We start from the raw sequence: 19,257 nt of genomic DNA, 5'->3' as shown, positions 1-19,257 counted from the left end.
CGAGCGGCTCGGCGGTCGCAGCCGAGGCCGCGGGGCGGTACACATCAACTCCTCTGCCGTCACGAACAGGATAAAACCAGTCTACTTACCGGTAGAAGTGCGCCTTGTGGTTCCCGTCAGCGGCGTTCCGCTGAAAAATCTGAAGATCCGCCATTGTGGGCGCGAAAGTTTCCCGCTCAAGTCGTCTTCCCCGAGCAGTGAAGGCGCGAAAGTGAAGCCCCACCCCCAAAGAGAAAAGTGCTGTAGAAAAACCAAAGGGGGACGGGAAGAAGATGTCCATGCCTACCGGAGATGGCGGAGGGGCGTCAGCTGCAGGAGTGGCGGCGCCCGACGATGGGAACGTAGCAGCCCTCTCTCCGGTCGCAGGAGCGGGGGAGGCCGCAGGTCCTGCGGTCTCCCAGGTAATGCTTATCTCCCTGCCGTATGTGCCCAGTGCTACTTGGCTACCCCAGTACGATGGGAAGCCCGATGCTTTACAGGTGTTCCGGAAAAAGATAAACCCAATTCTTGACCTGTATGCCATGACTGGCAGACAGCGGGCGATGGTGATACTCGGGCAGCTGACCGGCGCAGCCGAGCAGGAGACGGAGACCTGGACCGACATGGACCGGGCCTCAGTAGTCACTATTTTTGAGAAACTCCAGACCGCCTTTGAGACCCGGACCGAGGCTGAGTTGCGGATGCAGTTCTACCAATGTCGGCAGCGGCCCACAGACAGTATCAGAGACTATGCCCTGCGCTTGCAGAAGACCCTCCGGACCCTGAGGCGGGTGGACACCATCAGCGACGCCGACAGCAACAAGGTGTTGGAGCAGTTTCTACAGGGACTGGGATCTGCTGAAGATCGCAAACAGCTGCGGTTATGGACTCTGGAGCACGCCGACTTAGACTTTACAGTACTGAAGGAGCGGGCAATCAAGGCCCTGCAAAGATCAACTGGTGGCGCTCCTGACGCGGCCCCTTGGCCGGTTGAAACCGTTCCCGTCTCAGTGATACCCCTCCCTTGGCTCTACCGGGCCCCTGCTACGTCCGTCGGAACAATAGAAGCGCTGGCCTCATGTGTCCAACGTATGACTGAAGATCTTACCCGGATCCTCGCCGCACTCCAGCTCCCGACGAGAGTCAAGCCCCAGGAGAAGATTCAGCTCGCTGACAGCCCGGAGGACGTCCCTTGGATGCAGCGGAGGAAGAACACCGACCTGCGGTATGGGCCACCCGTGTGCTACAGGTGCAACAAGCCTGGCCATTACTCTAGGCGATGTCCGTTAAACGAGCAACCCCTGAGGCCAAGGGCCAATCCTTAGTAGTAGACCCCCATGGCCCTGCTGATTGGAGAGACTGGTTTGTAGGAGGCCGCCCCATCATCTCCCTGGCGGTGGACGGTGTCCCGATTATGGCCCTGCTGGACACTGGATCGCAGGTAACCACTATGCCTTATTCATTGTATCAACGATATTGGGCCAAACTCGTCCCTCCCGATGATAGCATGACTGTTATTTTGGCCAATGGGCTCCCTATGACCCAAGTGGGACTCAGGGAAGAGACCTTGACTGTGGGACGGACCCAGCTGAAACGCCAAGGAATGATTGTGGTGCTGAATGAGTCCAGTGACCGTAACCCAAAAGTGGTCCTCGGGACCAATGTAATTGAGCACTGTATGGGAGAGGTGTTGAGTTTGCTGCAGCAACTGTCTGCCACTGCAGGAGGAGGGTGGCAGAGGGCCCTGCAACGTGAGATCTGGGCCCTCCTGCACCAGCAGCAAGTGAGCCTGACGGGTGGAGAGATTGGTGGGTTGCGAGTAATGGATGCAGCTCCCCTGGTGGTCCTGCCAAGAAGCGAAATGATGATTTGGTGTAGGGCAGCAGTAGGCCTCCAGGGATGGAATTACCCAGAGTTGGTGGAACCTTCGCCTTCAGAGCACTGGCCCACAGTAATGGTAGCCAAGAGGGGTGATTGACGTCAAAAAGGGGAGAGCGCCTGTGAGTGTTGAATTGCGGGGAGGAAGAAGTTAGGCTCCCCCGCTACGCCACCATAGCTAAGCTGTTCACCATCGACCCCCACGCCATCCATGAGACCACCCCCACTACCTCTACACCTGACATGAGTAGTGACACTCCATCTCTGCCACTACAGGAGTGGTGCCGAGAGCTACATGTCAGCACCGAATCTACCCCAGTGCATCACAAAGACTGGGTATACAGGTTAGTACAGGAGTATGGGCAGGTTTTTAGCAAGCACCCGCTAGATTTTGGGAGGATTAAAGGGGTTCAACATCATATCCCCACAGGCACACATGCACCTATCAAAGAGAGGTATAGGCCAATACCACCAGCACATTATCAATGCGCCAAGGACATGTTGAGGAACATGAAGGAGGCAGGGGTCATCCGGGATAGTTGTAGTCCCTGGGCAGCTCCGTTGGTCCTGGTAAAGAAGAAAGACGGTACCATGAGGATGTGTGTGGTTTACCGGAAGATCAACCAGATAACGCATAAAGATGCCTACCCTCTCCCCCGCATTGAAGAGTTGCTGGCTGCACTAAAAACTGCTAATTATTTCTCTACCCTTGACCTTACCAGCGGATACTGGCAGGTGACAGTCGCACTAGAAGACCGCGAGAAAACCACATTCGCTACCCCCATGGGACTCTGCGAGTTCAACAGTATGCCGTTCGGGCTGTGCAATGCCCCGGGGACCTTCCAATGGCTCATGGAATGCAGCTTGGGTCACCTCAACTTAGAGACTGTCCTTTTGTATCTGGACGATGTGATTGTGTATTCCAAGACGTACGAGGCTCACCTGGAGCACCTGGCAGAACTGTTCGCAGCCCTCTCCAAGTATGGGATGAAGTTGAAGCCGTCAAAATGCCATCTGCTGAAAACCAAAGTGCAATACCTCGGACATGTGGTGAGCGCCGAAGGCGTAGATCCGGAGAAGGTTGCTGACATACAGAGCTGGCCGCAACCGACCACGGTGAGAGAAGTCAGGCAGTTCCTGGGCCTGGTGGGCTACTATTGCCGTTTCATCAAGCTGTACACGAAGATGGCCGCGCCCATGCAAGACCTCGTGGGACAGACCAAGAATGGGAGAGCCCCCGGCCCCCCGTTTGTCTGGGCCGAGAAACATGAGGAGTCCTTCCACCAATTGAAGACAGCCCTGACGGGCGAAGAAATCCTGGCCTACCCGGACTATGGTCTCTGGTTCGTCCTCTATACCGACTCCAGTAATGTGGGCCTGGGTGCGGTCCTGTCCCAGTTACAGGATGGGAAAGAAAAGGTGATTGCCTACGCGAGCAGAAACCTTCGGCCGACGGAAAGGAACCCTGAAAATTACAGTTCCTTTTAAAGCTTGAGTTCTTAGCCCTTGTGTGGGCAATAACTGAAAGGTTCAAGTATTACCTCGCAGCGGCAAAGTTTACTGTCTACACGGACAACAATCCGTTGACACATCTAGACACGGCCAAGCTGGGTGCCGTGGAGCAGCGGTGGATGGCTCGACTGTCCAACTACGATTTCGTTATTAAGTACAGGGCCGGCAGCAAGAACACCAATGCGGATGCGCTGTCCCGGATGCCGCACCTGCCTGATGACTGGGTGGAGAACGACGACCTGGAAGAAATCGAGGTACCCGCCTTTCATCGGCTCCGAGATGAGAAGCCCTGCGCTAACCAACAGCAGGTGAACCTTGACCCGCTGCCCAACCAGGGGTGGCAAGAAATCCAGGACCAGGAATCTGCGGTCCAGCTGGTTAAAGCCATGATCGCGCAGGGCGCCTCTAGGATGGATCACGTGGCCCCCTCAGAAGCCCAACGGTTGTGGAAGGAGAGAGACAGGTTGCACCTGCATTAGGGGAAGCTGTGCCGGGAAATGATCAATCCAAAGACCCATGAGAAGGTTCGTCAGGTGGTGGTCCTCCAAGCCAGTGTACCCAGGGTCCTGAAGGCCTACCACGATGGTGCAGGGCACTTCGGTTTGAAGAACCTAGAGATGTTGCTGAGAGAGCTGTTCTACTGGAGTGGGATGCGTGAGTCTGTGGAGGCCTGGTGTCGAGAATGTGGCCCCTGCACACTGAGAAGGCGGGATGAGGCCAGCCAGAAGGCCCCCCTTCAGCCGATCGTCACCCGCCAGCCATTGGAGTTGGTTGCCCTGGACCACGTCAAGCTCGCGCCCAGCCGAAGCGGGTACACATATGCTCTGACCATCGTAGACCATTACTCCAGGTTCATGTGGTTGTCCCCGTTAAAGACTTGACGGGCCGTACCGCAGCCAGAGCCTTCCAGGCCTACTTCTGCCGACCGCACGGCTACCCGGAAAGGGTGCTCACAGAGCAGGGCTCGGCTTTTGAAGCGGAGGTGTTCCAGGAGTTCTGTCACTTGTATGGGTGTAAGAAGATATGGACTACGCCATACCATGCCCAGACTAACGGGATGTGTGAGAAAATGAATCACCTGGTCCTGAACCTCCTCAAGACACTACCGCTGGAGGAAAGAAACCTGTGGTCTGAGAAATTGCCTGACCTGGTGGATATGTACAATAACATCCCCTGTAGCTCCACCAAGTGCACGCCTGCATATCTAATGAGAGCCTGGCTGGGACGGCTGCCTGTAGACCTGGAGATGGACATAGAAGCACCCGAAGCCCTCTCTTCCACTAACCACTGGGATGCCAAGCGACAGATGCAGTATCGACAGGTCCAGGAGTATGTGGAAAGACATCTGCGACAGAGCCGAGAAAAACAAGAGCAGCACTTTAACAAGCGGGCTCCGGCTGCCCACTTTGTACCCGGGGATGTGGTGCTAAAGCGCAAGAGAAAGACACATAAGATCGACGACCAGTGGGAGTGGACCCCATATGTCGTACAACCCACTGGATGGGAAAATGAAAAGACCTATCTGATCAGTCGCGACCAGGGGAAGACCACGGCTACCATTTCCAGGGACCACCTGAAGAGATGCCCAGATCCCCTAAGGCTGGTAGATGGGACTCCGGCTTCCGTGCCGAGCGGGGAAAAGGAGGTGATTCACACCGTAATGGGCGACTTCCCAGCGGACTGGCCTATGCAGAATGGCGTGGTGATTGTTCCCGTGAAAACGTTTCCACAACCCGTGGAAGAAAGAGAGACTGAGACATCCACCAGCGAGCCAGCCGAACCAATGCCCAGGGATGCACCTATACTACGCCCCCGTAGGTCTCTACATGCCATACCTGACACCAGGGAAGAGGGGCCAGCTATCCCCTCTGTCCCACTACCTCCCACTGATGACACTGGGCCCAGAAAGTCCACACGACCTAACCTAGGTAGGCCCCCGCTTAGGTACAGGGAAACTGCTATTTAGGGGTGCGATGTGTTGATTGTGTAAATATCTGAATGAATGAGTATTAATCATCCAAGGCTTTCACCTGATTCAAAAAGACAGTCCCCGTTGGTACCAACAGTTGTTTTATGGTAGCCCGTTGGCTGCTGAATTGCCCGTCCCGGTTGGGACTGATGTTGTCCCCCTTTTCCCTAAAGACAAGGCTGAGAACTCGCAAGCCACCCAATAACTATTGGGCTTGTAAATATTGCCCAACTACCCCTTCCCGCAACTGCCAGTCTCTGGAGAGGCTGGTTGGAGGAGGGACCCGCAGCAGAGCAGGCTGGGGTCCGGTCACCATCAGAACCGGTGGCCATCCTCCGGGTCAGGGGTCCCCTTGGACGTGGGGCCTCTGAATGACTGCCGGGTGCGAAGTACCGTACCCGTTCCCACTTGGGTAGCCTGGCTAGGTTCCTGTTTCCGGACTGGGGAAAAGGGGTGCTGCCCGTTTCTTAGGGGCAGCATCAAGGTCTAGGTTGCCTGGATGGGAAAGCGGAAGGACGTGGACCCGTACCCCGTTAAAAATAAAAATGTTCCCGTTTATAACGGTTTAAGTAATGTGCCTCCCGTAAGGGAAGAAATGAAAAAAATGCTTTTTGAATGTTTTTCACCTGTTTTATATCTTTTCAAAAAAATAAAACCGGTGATGGACGGGCAGCCCGCGAACGGTCTGCATTAAACCAAGGGGGAATGTGACGCCCTGGACACCCCAGGGGTCACAGGTCACTCCACACACACACCACATACACCCCCACCCCAGTAAGGTACCATCAGTCAACCAAAAGACCTGATTGCCTCCCTCAGAGTCAGACAGGCACACCAGGTGGGCGGAGTCAGGCGGAAAGACACACCCTCCGAGCAGTCTGCTGGCCTGAGGCAGGAAAACACAAGCAGTTCGAGATTAAGTTTGGAGAGGTTGGAGAGAGGAGTGAGTTCTGCTTGGGGCCTGGTTTGGAGCCTAGGACCCCAGATCAGTCAGGCAGGCAGACGGTAGTGGCCGCCTGCAGGAGACCGGGAATACGACCAGCGGAACCGTAAGGGACCGGGACAAGGTAGTGGCCCGCCAGAACCGAACCGGGGAGCTAACTGGATACCGGAGCACCAGGCAGGGTACTCAAACCCCGACTAGGCTATAAGCCACCACCATAGTCAAATCAACTGATTGTGGTCTGGACCTCAGGGGTTCATTACCACAGGGGTTCATTACCACCTAAGTCCCGATTGAAGGCAACAGCCCAACCCGTCCGGATAGTAGCCACCGCCAGAGGCCAGAGATCCAAGGGCCAGCGTCTGCGGGCAAATGGGCTCCTACGACACATACACGCTGGGGAGTGGGCTACCAGTGCCCAGGCACGGTAGCCAAAATCACACAAAGGTGCAGGAGAAAGGCGGACATTACCAACCGATCTGGAGAAACTACAGCCAGCTGCGGGCCCCGTTCGTCACCCCGTTTGGTTCCCCAGTGACTCTGTGTGGTTTAATCGTGAGTACACCAGTGCCATCAGGCACCGCAGCCCTGCCCCTGCACCCCGGCCTTCACTACCGGGCCCCGGGACCAACATCCCCTACCCATGGAGGGGTCAACACCAAGCTGCGCCCCTACACCGCTCCCGGGATTCCCCGTACCTTTACCGCAGCGGTGGTGTCCACCATCACCACAACCCGTGGGTGGCGTCATGAACTTTCCCTAAACAACCACCCCACAACCCCTGCGTGCACCGCCACTACACGCTTCCAGAGCGACGTGACCCCCGGGTACGGAGGCGCTCGAGCCACCGACACGCGAGCCCGGACCCGAGCGGCTCAGCGTTCGCAGCCGAGGCCGCGGGGTGGTACACTGATGACTGACTTCTGACCTCAAGCCAGCTATGAACTGTACGGCAAGCATTCTATCCTCGTCATCCACACTTGCTGGATCCACTTGCTTTAAGGACCGGAGTGCTACCTGTAAACGTAAGGCATAATCTCTGATGGTTTCCTTTGGCCCTTGTTCACATTGGTAGAATATCATCCTCAACTCAGCCTGGGTGCGTTTCTCAAAAGCAGCTTTTAACTTGGCAAATACATTTTCTACGGAGTCTCTGTCAGTATCTTTCCATGACTCCACCTCCAGCTCTGCTGCACCGATTAATTGTCCCAGCACCATAGCGGCTCGCTGTTTCCCGATCAAAGCATACATATCCAGCACCGCACATATTTTCCTCTTAAAAGCTGCCAGAGTGCCTGGTTTCTCTTCATAGATTGGCAACCATTTTGCTCTGGGCACAGACTGCAAGGCTATTGTCATTATTGAAGCTACTGGCGCGGCTCCTCCTTCTGCAGGGACCCAGGAATCGTTGTCCTAACTCATGGTGGTGCCCCCTTAGTTAATTGCGGCTAGTTGCAAAGCCTTTAGATACAGTCAAAGTTCAACACACACTAGGCTTTTGCATAGACAGACCCGCCTTTTGTCAGTTCTCTGGTCTTTTCGGAACCAGCCACTGCACTTCGGGTAGTCTGAGCAGAGCGCTGAGTGGGACTTATCTTTGCTCTCCTTTTTACCTGTTGTGTGGCGCAGCTTCAATTTCTATGGTAGCTCGCGCCTATTTCAAACCAATGAGCAACGCCGTTTAATTACAATGACTATGGCGGTTCTGTGCGCACTTTACATAGCCAATAAATTCTTTTTAGGCACACGTTGTTGGTTTTTAAGTACGATCCTGTTCGTGATGCCACCTGTGGTGTCTGGTAAGCGGGATATACCAGCGCTGCCCGCGGCCGACCTCTCAGGTGATGGTGACGGCAGCTTAAGATCTCTCAGCTCCCCACAGGTGGAGCTATTTTACCTCAGGGCGGAGGGTCGCTGACCACAAGGGAAGCGACCGAGCGGTGATGGCTGCCTTCTTCTCTGATGTCGCAGGGTCCTGTCGAATGGCGGAGAGACGACACACCGAGTCCACATCAGCTTAAACAAGTCCTTTTTACTGGCTTCTGGTTTGTTTTGCACAGTACACAGAAACAGTTCAGTTACCAGAAGGCCAATGGTCACAGGTTTCGGAGGAGATTTGATGACAGAGTCTCTCTCTGAGGTAACCTTTCCTTGTCTCTTTCTCGGTCTCTGCTCTGAGGGCTCTGAGACTCCCTCTTTAACCCACTCGTTAGTCTCGTCACTGGTTTTCCCAGGGGTCTGATGCTGCACGGTTTCTTTATCTATCCCGGAGCAGTGTTGTGAACTCGCCTTGGGGTTAGTAGTCAGACTCTTGATAGGTACCGGGACTCCTCTAATTTTAGGATCCCAGGTTAACAGTCAGTGGTTTGGGGATAATCCTGACAAACCTCCTCGGTCCCGTTATACCGGTGTCGACCTAAACTCTTCAGCCGGCTCTCGCCAGGCCTAAATGGTCCCCTTTCCGTCTGGGTTACCCCTTTTTCCTGTGTCTTTCTTTTCTTTTGGGGTACCCTCGCTCAGGACATCGGGCCTATGTTATTTCTAGCCCTTCTTTCAGTCATCAATTTACTCTTGTCTCTTCTTGTCACTCCTTACTGACTGACTCTTAACTGACTGTCAATCACGTCGTGTCTCACGCTCAGCTAGGCTCCACCCCTCCTATGGACCTACTATATAAACAGTCCCAGAAATATGCAGGTAGGGGCTGCTGAGTCAATGTCACTCAATCTAATATAAGACTCTGCATTTCCTCTCACCTGTGACCAAAGGGCACTGCACCTTGATGTTAAGGTGTTGTATTCCCCTGTAGCGCTTAACCACTGGGGCGCCACATATCCCTGGTGTCTGTCTCCAGCGTGCACCGTGGCAGCCATAATGCATTGGCTGAAAACCTGCAGAAGAGTGAACTGGAGGGAAGCCGCAAACAGAGAGCAGCTCCTCAGTGTCTGCAATGGCCGAACCACTGCTGGCATGGATGAGACGCCTGTAAAGATGGCGGCGGTGGATGAGACGCCTGTAAAGATGGCGGCGGTGGATGAGACGCCTGTAAAGATGGCGGCGGTGGATGAGGCGCCTGTAAAGATGGCGGCGGTGGATGAGGCGCCTGTAAAGATGGCGGCGATGGATGAGGCGCCTGTAAAGATGGCGGTGGCGGATGCTTTCACAATCATACGGCCGGTCCTGTCCTTGGCACAGCTTCTCTGGGGCGCCCATTGATATAAATCCAAGAGCCCGGGTGTCACGCGGACGTCCCACGGGTGCACGCGGACGTCCCACGGGTGTCACCCGGCCCGCACGCGGACATCCCACGGGTGTCACGCGGACGGCCCCCGGGTGTCACGCGGACTTCCCACGGACCCCACACGGACGTTCCATGGGCGTCACATGGACTGCACACGTATCTCATACAAATGTCACACGGACCGCACACGGATGTGCGTTTTTAACATGGTATTTTACATACAGTCAAAAGCCAGAAAGACGGAGCTGGATAGGTAGAAAGATGGATAATAGATGTGCACCACATATATAATACCGCACCCCTCTGCATTTTGTAACCTTTTACCCTTTGCCTTTCATTTGGCACTAAAGGGTGTTTAGCCTTTTGTTTTTAGCCCCAAATTAAATATTTTCCCCAAAAAACAAGGTGGGGTACCTCTTAATTTTGGCAGCCTGCAAACTACAGCTGGCAGCTCCACCTAGGCTGGAAATCAAAAATAGAGATTACCCCACAGTAGAGGCAGCACGGGAATGCCGGGGAGGGCGTCCGACCGCTAGAGGCAGCACGGGAATGTCGGGGAGGCCGTCCGACCGCTAGAGGTAGCACGGGAATGTCGGGGAGGGCGTCCGACCAATAGAGGCAGCACGGGAATGTCGGGGAGGGCGTCCGACCAATAGAGGCAGCACGGGAATGTCGGGGAGGGCGTCCGACCAATAGAGGCAGCACGGGAATGTCGGGGAGGGCGTCCGACCAATAGAGGCAGCACGGGAATGTCGGGGAGGGCGTCCGACCAATAGAGGCAGCACGGGAATGTCGGGGAGGGCGTCCGACCAATAGAGGCAGCACGGGAATGTCGGGGAGGGCGTCCGACCAATAGAGGCAGCACGGGAATGTCGGGGAGGGCGTCCGACCAATAGAGGCAGTACGGGAATGTCGGGGAGGGCGTCTGACCGCTAAAGGCAGCACGGGAATGTCGGGGAGGGCGTCTGACCGCTAGAGGCAGCACGGGAATGTTGGGGAGGGCGTCTGACCGCTAGAGGCAGCATGGGAATGTCAGGGAGGGCGTCCGACCGCTAGAGGCAGCATGGGAATGTCAGGCAGGGCGTCCGACCGCTAGAGGCAGCACGGGAATGCCGGGGAGGGCGTACGACCGCTAGAGGTAGCACGGGAATGTCATACACTGGAGTCCCCTAACATGGCTCTCATCTCGCAGGGTCTCTCGTTGGTGTGGGTGATGTCATCTCTCAGCAGCTGGTGGAGAGAAGAGGGCTCCATGGTCACAGCGTGGAGCGGACGATGAAGATGATGGGAATAGGATTCTGCTTTGTGGTAACATTCAAACCTGAGTATAAAATGTGACTGCCCCCCCCTGTGACCGCTACCCCTGTGACCGCTACCCCTGTGACCGTCCCCATATGACCGTCCCTATTCATTATTACCTGATACCCAATGACTAATTAGCAGAATGGCAGCTCTATACCAGTCACCTGCCGATCATACATATGTACACACATCCTGACCTGCGTCAGGAGGTCACTGTATTCAGGATAGAAATCCACCCCCTCCATTCTGGAACAAATGGTAAGAGGTGAAAATGAATTATAGTGAGAAGGAAGCCCATGTCTAGAGTAGGACCCCCTTGTCACAAAAGTCATTCCACTAGGGTAGTGGGTGGACAATTGCTAGTTTCAGAGAAGCTTCAAAGGGGACCTACAGACGGACAGGCACCCGGGTAAAAAGTATAAAATTAGGGTGTGCGTAGCTCCCACAAATGCCAGGCATATTTCCGGCCTCAGGACAGCACAGGGAGTGTCAGTGCACCAAGCTGACTTTATGTACCCCTTGGGGGTGCGGAACGTCACGTTTGCAGAACTGACGAGGCCGCATCATGTGTCTCCAACGTATTACAGATGTCAGGGTGGGGCTGCAAGGTGCGGTGTAGTCACAGATTGATCAACAGCGGTGGGATATCTGCAAGATGACCCGACCCCTCCCCCCCCCAGCTGTACGAGGCATATTAGTCGGATGTCTGGGTGACACCCCCCCAGGCTGTTCACACTAATTTTCTCTCATAATCTCTTGATAAACACAGTATTGCAGTACAGATGTGCATCATAGAGGTGGTGGCACAGCTCTGCGGTGTAAAGGTGGAGGACGTAGTGTAGCTGGTACAGGTGTGCGGTGTAGAGGTGGAGGACGTAGTGGAACTGGTACAGGTGTGCGGTGTAGAGCTGGAGGATGTAGTGGAGCTGGTACAGGTGTGTGGTGTGGAGATGGAGGACGTAGTGGAGCTGGTACAGGTGTGCGGTGTAGAGATGGAGGATGTAATGGAGCTGGTAGAGATGGAGGACATAGTGGCACTGGTACAGGTGTGCGGTGTAGAGGTGGAGGACGTAGTGAAGCTGGTACAGGTGTGCGGTGTAGAGGTGGAGGACGTAGTGGAGCTGGTACAGGTGTGCGGTGTAGAGGTGGAGGACGTAGTGGAGCTGGTACAGGTGTCCGGTGTAGAGGTGGAGGACGTAGTGGAGCTGGTACAGGTGAGTGGTGTGCAGATGGAGGACGAAGTGGAGCTGGTACAGGTGTCCGGTGTAGAGGTGAAGGATGTAGTGGAGCTGGTACAGGTGAGTGGTGTAGAGATGGAGGATGTAATGGAGCTGGTAGAGATGGAGGACATAGTGGCACTGGTACAGGTGTCCGGTGTAGAGGTGGAGGACGTAGTGGAGCTGGTACAGGTGAGTGGAGGACGTAGTGGCAGTGCGGTAGATTTGGTGGCTTTGTATGGGTATGGCTGATTATTTGCCATTATATTTGAGCTTCTCTTGCCCCCCAGGGGCCGGTAGTCGGAGGATGGTACAAAGTACTTGATGGCATTATTTCTGGGAGCAGTAAGACGGCAGCCGTGAAGAAAATGCTGTTGGACCAGGTAAGAAACACTTTACTGTCGCCGTCCACACCGCTTGGTCAGATGATGCTCGGTGCTGCCCCCTGGTTAATGGAGGACTGACACTTTAAGTTGGGGGTGTCCGTGCTGGGGGGTGGATGACGGGACTCCTGAGGGAGCGTTTTTGGGATGTTGCTGCAGTAATTCTGAGGCTTGGACTCTTGGCTGTCGTTGTTCCTCACGTTGTCTCTTCCAGGGTGGCTTTGCTCCTTGCTTTCTCGGATGCTTCCTGACCATTGTTGGCTCGTTGAACGGACTCTCTCGGGAGGAAATCTGGGACAAGCTGAAGCGGGTATGTCCATGATGGAGGCCGGATCATCATGTTCCCAGGGGAGGGTGCAGGGTCTTCGTGTGTTTGACCATCCTCCAGGCCTCATCTGGAAGGTATAATTTGTGTAAATATAGTGTGATGAGAGTGTCTGGATGACGATGGTGAGAGGTCGGGGTGAGTGGAAGATATTAGTTCTTCAAACATCCAGACCTGGTATCTACGGGATGTGACAATGGCGAAGAATTAGCTGCAGATGCTGAAATAAGTCACACATGACACACTGGACCCCTATTTATAAACCTGCCTACGTAATGGGGGAGTCGAGAAGACCCCGCTGTAAGGCTTCATCTCCGAATTATGTGATGTCTCCTCCGGGTGACATGACCGCTAATTATATATAGAAAAGTCATCAGCGGCTCCAACTGTTTGGTATGTATGGTGGAGTAAGAAGGGGTAACCTATGAGGGGACGGGTGTGGATATCTGGGGGCAGCCTGCACCCCTTCTCCACATATAGGGGGCACCATGTGCCATATTACCTCCAGATATAGAGGACATCGTGTGCCGTATTACCTCCAAATATAGAGGGCACCGCCTGCCATGTTACCTCCAAATATAGAGGGCACCGCCTGCCATATTACCTCCAAATATAGAGGGCACCGCCTGCCATATTACCTCCAAATATTGAGGGCACCGCCTGCCATATTACCTCCAAATATTGAGGGCACCGCCTGCCATATTTCCTCCAGATATAGAGGGCACCGCCTGCCATATTACCTCCAAATACTGAGGGCACCGCCTGCCATATTTCCTCCAAATATAGAGGGCACCGCATGCCGTATTACCTCCAGATATAGAGGACATTGTGTGCCATATTACCTCCAGATATAGAGGGCACCGCGTACCGTATTACCTCCCAAATATAGAGGGCACCGCGTACCGTATTACCTCCAGATATAGAGGACATCGTGTGCCGTATTACCTCCAGATATAGAGGGTACCACATGCCGTATTACCTCCAGATATAGAGGGTACCACATGCCGCATTACCTCCAGATATAGAGGGCACCACATGCCGTATTACCTCCAGATATAGAGGGCACCACATGCCGTATTACCTCCAGATATAGAGGGCGCCGCGTGCCATATTACCTCCAGATATAGAGGGCACCACATGCCGCATTACCTCCAGATATAGAGGGCACCACATGCCGTATTACCTCCAGATATAGAGGGCGCCGCGTGCCGTATTACCTCCAGATATAGAGGACATCGTGTACCGTATTACCTCCAGATATAGAGGGCACCACATGCCGTATTACCTCCAGATATAGAGGGCACCGCGTGCCATATTACCTCCAGATATAGAGGGCACCGCGTGCCATATTACCTCCAGATATAGAGGGCACCGCGTGCCATATTACCTCCAGATATAGAGGGTACCACATGCTGCAGTACCTCCAGATATAGAGGGTACCACATGCTGCATTACCTCCAGATATGGAGGGCACCACATGCTGCATTACCTCCAGATATGGAGGGCACCACATGCTGCATTACCTCCAGATATGGAGGGCACCACATGCTGCATTACCTCCAGATATGGAGGGCACCACATGCCGCATTACCTCTAGATATGGAGGGCCCGTGTCTCACTGCCAGAGTAGGAGTCATGTATGGTTGCGGCTCTCTGACGGTTAAGGGCCTTGTATGATTGCCGCCGCCCTCTCTGATGGTTAGGGCAGCGGTCTCTCCTCCAGTGTAGGGGTCCTCTATGGTTGTTGCTCTCTCTGATGTTTAGGGCTCTATGTCTTGCCTCCACAGTAGGGCTTCTGTATGGTTGCCAGTGTATGAAGATTACAGGTCCTGTATGGTTGCCACTCTCTCTGACGATTACAGGTCCTGCATGGTTTCCGCGCTCTCTGACGATTACGGGTCCTGTATGGGGTAGCCCTCTCTGACGGTTAGGGGTCATGCATGGTTGCCGCCCTCTCTGACGGTTAGGGGTCTTGTATGGTTGCTGCCCTCTCTGACGGTTAGGAGTCCTGTTTGGTTGCCGCTCTCTGATGATGATTACGCATCCTGTATGGTTGCCGGTGTCTCTGACGTTTACGGGTCCTGCATGGTTGCCGCTCTCTCTGCTAGGGGTCCTGTATGGTTGCCGCCCTCTGATTACAGGTCATGCATGGTTGTCGCTCTCTGACGGTTAGGGGTCCTGTATGGTTGCCGGTGTCTCTGATGGTTACGGGTCATGCATGCTTGCCACCCTCTCTTACGATTATGGGTCCTGTATGATTGTCACTCTCTAACGGTTAGGAGTACTGTATGGTTGCTGCCCTCTTTGATGATTAGGGGTCCTGTGTGGTTGCCGCTTTCTCTATTACGGGTCCTGTGTGGTTGCCGCTCTCTGACGATTTTTGGGTTCTGTATGGTTGCTGCCCTCTCTGACGATTACGGGTCCTGCGTGGTTGCCAGTGTCTGACGGTTACGGGTCATGCATGGTTGCCACCCTCTCTGACGATTACGTGTCCTGTATGATTGTGGCTCTCTAACGGTTAGGAGTACTGTATGGTTGCTGCCCTCTCTCACGCTAACGGGTCCTGTATGGTTGCTGTCCTCTCTGACAGTTAGGGGTCCTGTATGGTTGCTGCTCACTCTGCTGATTACGGGTCCTGTGTGGTTGCTGCCCTCTCTGCCGATTACGGGTCCTGTATGGTTGCTGCTCTCTCTGATGATTATGGGTCATGCATGGTTGCCTCTCTGATGGTTAGGGCAGTGGTCTCTGTTCCTGGCTCTCATCTCTGATTATGTTTTCTTGTGTTGCAGGACTATAGAGATGCGTTAATCACCAACTATTATGTGAGTATTCCGCTTTTATCATGGAGGTTCTGGGCCGCTGCACATGTGGCCCCTGACTTTATTCTGATCTTCTTCCCTCCCTGCAGATATGGCCAGGGGTGCAGATGGCAAATTTTTATTTCGTCCCCTTGCATTACCGGTGAGTGTTCGGCTCTCTGCTCAGGGGTAATGGGGGCAGACCCCTGCACTGGGGGGGACATTCTACATCCATAGACATGACTATGGAGCCGGCCCCCTACTGCAGATATAGAAATCCTTCCTAGAAAAGTGGAAGATTTTGGAGGCGTCTGTGGGAATTTGACCCTTTATCCAGAAAAGTATTTGTTAGGTGACCCTGCTGTTGGGGGAGCCCGGGCTCACAATCTCCATTATTGTAAGGGGTTTTAGTCTGGGCTCTGTGCGGTGTCTGTTCTCCCCCTCCATGTTTGTATGGAACTCGTGCACTGGGCGCAGTCATGGGGACGGAAAAGGCAGGTCCCCAAACTGTTCCCATGAAGCTGAAGCTACAATTGCCCACAATGTCTGTATAATTCCCTTAGCTAAAGTGCTGCGGCCGTCCCCTGATAACGGCCGGAGCCTCCTCCTCCACCATCTGTACAGTGGGCACAATGCAGTCAGGGGGTAACGTCCTCCATTACCCAACCCAGACTCCTCCATTACCCAACCCAGACTCCTCCATTACCCAACCCAGACTCCTCCATCACCCAACCCAGACTCCTCCATCACCCAACCCAGACTCCTCCATCACCCAACCCAGACTCCTCCATCACATGAAGATAGAGAACTGCGATCCATCCCTGCACAGAACGCGTCTCCTCCAGAGTCTAGTGGTGTTGGCTTTACCATTACTCTGCGCTGTGCTTGGCGATGTCCGGCTCTGCGCTGTGCTTGGCGATGTCCGGCTCGGCGCTGTGCTTGGCAATGTATTGCTGCTCGGCTGTGACACTCAAGGCGGGCGCAGTGTTTGTGCTGATGTTACTAGAGGAGGTCTGGACTCTTCAGTTACGGAGTCCGCAGATCTGTGGGGACGGATGTTATACACTAGGGTCTCCTATTACAGGACTGCACTGGTATCAGTGACCTCTGCCCCACCGGCCGATCTGTTACATGGTAGTAAAGTCAGACAACATGGGGAGGTATACCCCGAGGGACGGATGTTATATACTAGGGTCTCCTATTACAGGACTGCACTGGTATCAGTGACCTCTGCCCCACCGACCGATCTGTTACATGGTAGTAAAGTCAGACAACATGGGGAGGTATACCCTGAGGGACGGATGTTATATACTAGGGTCTCCTATTACAGGACTGCACTGGTATCAGTGAGCTCTGCCCCACCGGCTGATCTGTCACATGGTAGTAAAGGCAGACAGCATGGTGGGGGGTGAAAAGAATACACAGAGGGACGAATGTTATACACTAGGGTCTCCTATTACAGCACTGCACTGGTATCTGTGAGCTCTGCACCACCGGCTGCTCTGTCACATGGTAATAGAGGCTCTCAGCGGCCTTGGGTCTATGGTGGGAGTAGGCGATGAGCGTACTATGCACCGCTTTAAGCTTTATATATGAAAGGTTTGTAGATTTATAGGCAAAGTGTCCTAATAATGGTTGTGGAGGATCTCCCTGTGTGTGACAATGGCCGCCAGCGCATGTGTCCAGTGAGCCTGAACATTAAGAGCTGAGAGTCCACCATGTGATGTTGTTTCCATGTCCAGGCTGGCGGTGGTGCAGGTTGTGGCCATCATCTGGAACTCCTACTTATCCTGGAAGGCGAACCAAGCGTGACCACAGACGTGTACCTCCAGAAATGGTGTCGTCCAGGGAAGTAAGACTCCGTACAAGAATGTGACCGGATCTGCTGAACTTCACATGTAGACGTCCAACCTTTGATGAAATAACCCTACACGAAAGACTCTGTCCTAGGAATCTGTCCGTTATCTGGATTCAGTATTACTGTTGGGATCCATCAGGTCTATGCACTGTGTTACTATCCGGATCCATCAATGGTCTGGCCTCAGTATTGCCTGCAGGATCCATCAATGGTCCGGCCCCATTATTGCGTGCATGATCCATCAATGGTCCGGACTCAGTATTGCCTGCAGGATCCATCAATGGTCCGGCCTCAGGTTTCCTCCTCATTCATTTCATGGCCTCCAGGCTTCCACATTTCTTTTGGGAGCTCGTCCTCCAGATCCTGCTTTCAAGGGTTTGTTCTCGGGGATTTGCTGGAATTTTGTTATATTTCCTTAAGAATAAATGTGATATCTTCTTCAGCAAGTAAAAGGATTTGGACTGTAGCGCCACCTGTAGGAAGCAGCAATCTTAAGTCATATCAAGCCTTTAGGGAGCCTTGCATATGATTTGGGACATGAAATAAAAGCAGAGACTTCATTTGCAGAGGCGGGTTTCGGGGTGTTGCCTCCTCCTCAGTGCAGAGCAGGAGTTCTGACTTAGCTGGGTGCCTGTTACGTAGAGTCCAATGGTCTTCACGGTGGAGAATGACAAGCCCATGTAGGGCGGCTTATAAGCCATACAATGCTCCTCTAGGGAATTTACATATACAAATTGCCTCTGCAGAGAGGGAGACGACCTCCAGCACTACCTGATGGATTTAGCAATAATAAAGTCATTATGGACCCTATAACGAGCTTTAGCACATGCCTTGGGATAAGACCCAGTTTCGGACGTGTTTTGGGATGTTTGATCAGGTTTTGCCTTACAACCTGTGTCTGAGGCCTCTCATACAGCCAGATCAATTCTCCTGCCTTGTACTGATGAGAGGCAAACGCCCCGAAACACGTCTGACAATGGAGGGTTTGGTTTCTTATCCAATATCATAGGGTGAGGCTTCTTATAGGATCCGTACTGACTTCTTGCATTGCTACTTCCAATAGGTGGCAGTAGGGTTCAACTCCCCTTCGTCACTCAGAGGAGCATTGTATAGCATATAAGTCTCCTTATACCAGCCTGGCAATCTACACAAGGAGAAATAGTAATTCTTTAGCAATAAAGTCCTGCAAAAAAACTGGAGGAACTCTGTTTTATTGGGCAGTGGGTTGGTTAGAAGCGATAAAGGGGGAAGGCTTTGAAGGCATGCGGCCTAAGGTTTAGGAGGTGGTGACCACTCTGTACATTCAATAACTGGCTAGGAAATTTAGACGAAGTGTCCATATCGTCTGTAAATTTAGCATAGGGTGCAGTATGGAGCCAGAAAGGGCCAGTTTGGGTGCAAACATGTATGTGAGCTACCATAATAGGTGGAGCTGAAGATGAGACGATGCGAGAGCTGGAGGGGGGTCAGCGTTTGGGATTGAGGGGGAGTGCGTGTCATTTGTGTAGAGTTAATGAACGTTTAGGGTTAAGGTGACGCTATACAAGATGGTGTCCTTATGGGGACAGGCGAGAGCCGCGGTCAGACTCCTCTCCTGCGTCCTCTCTATACTCCACCAAATGTAAGGTCAGTACCCTGGTCCTCACCTGCTGGGAGAGCGCCGGAAGCCCCCATACACTTGGGTAACAGCTTTCAGATGCCTTCCATTTTAATATGTAAGTATCGTACACAGTGTGAAGGAAGCTGTGACATGAGCGCCCTAAAGAAAGCTATAAGGAAGCTTGGTGTCTCTGCAGAAGCCGAGGATCGTTTTAGGATGTGGAGGTTGTGGAGCATCTAGGAAATCATTGGT

The 19,257-nt window shown here is 53.5% G+C and overlaps 1 protein-coding gene across 1 annotated transcript in view; it reads left to right on the top strand.

The window, feature by feature from the left end:
- Positions 1–18,597, top strand: part of MPV17 (mitochondrial inner membrane protein MPV17) — a 67,125-nt gene extending 48,528 nt beyond the window's left edge. The window contains exons 3-8 of the mRNA XM_075338890.1: positions 10,715–10,830; positions 12,332–12,424; positions 12,639–12,734; positions 15,539–15,571; positions 15,658–15,710; positions 17,290–18,597. Coding sequence (XP_075195005.1) covers positions 10,715–10,830; positions 12,332–12,424; positions 12,639–12,734; positions 15,539–15,571; positions 15,658–15,710; positions 17,290–17,359 — 461 coding nt within the window. The 3' untranslated portion in view covers positions 17,360–18,597. The remainder of the gene's footprint in view (positions 1–10,714; positions 10,831–12,331; positions 12,425–12,638; positions 12,735–15,538; positions 15,572–15,657; positions 15,711–17,289) is intronic.
- Positions 18,598–19,257: the final 660 nt, after the last annotated feature.

The sequence above is a fragment of the Anomaloglossus baeobatrachus genome, chromosome 3, assembly GCF_048569485.1.
Source record: "Anomaloglossus baeobatrachus isolate aAnoBae1 chromosome 3, aAnoBae1.hap1, whole genome shotgun sequence".
Classification (NCBI taxonomy): domain Eukaryota; kingdom Metazoa; phylum Chordata; class Amphibia; order Anura; family Aromobatidae; genus Anomaloglossus; species Anomaloglossus baeobatrachus.
Note: the sequence above shows the minus strand (reverse complement) of the source record. Positions and strands in the feature narration are given on the sequence as shown.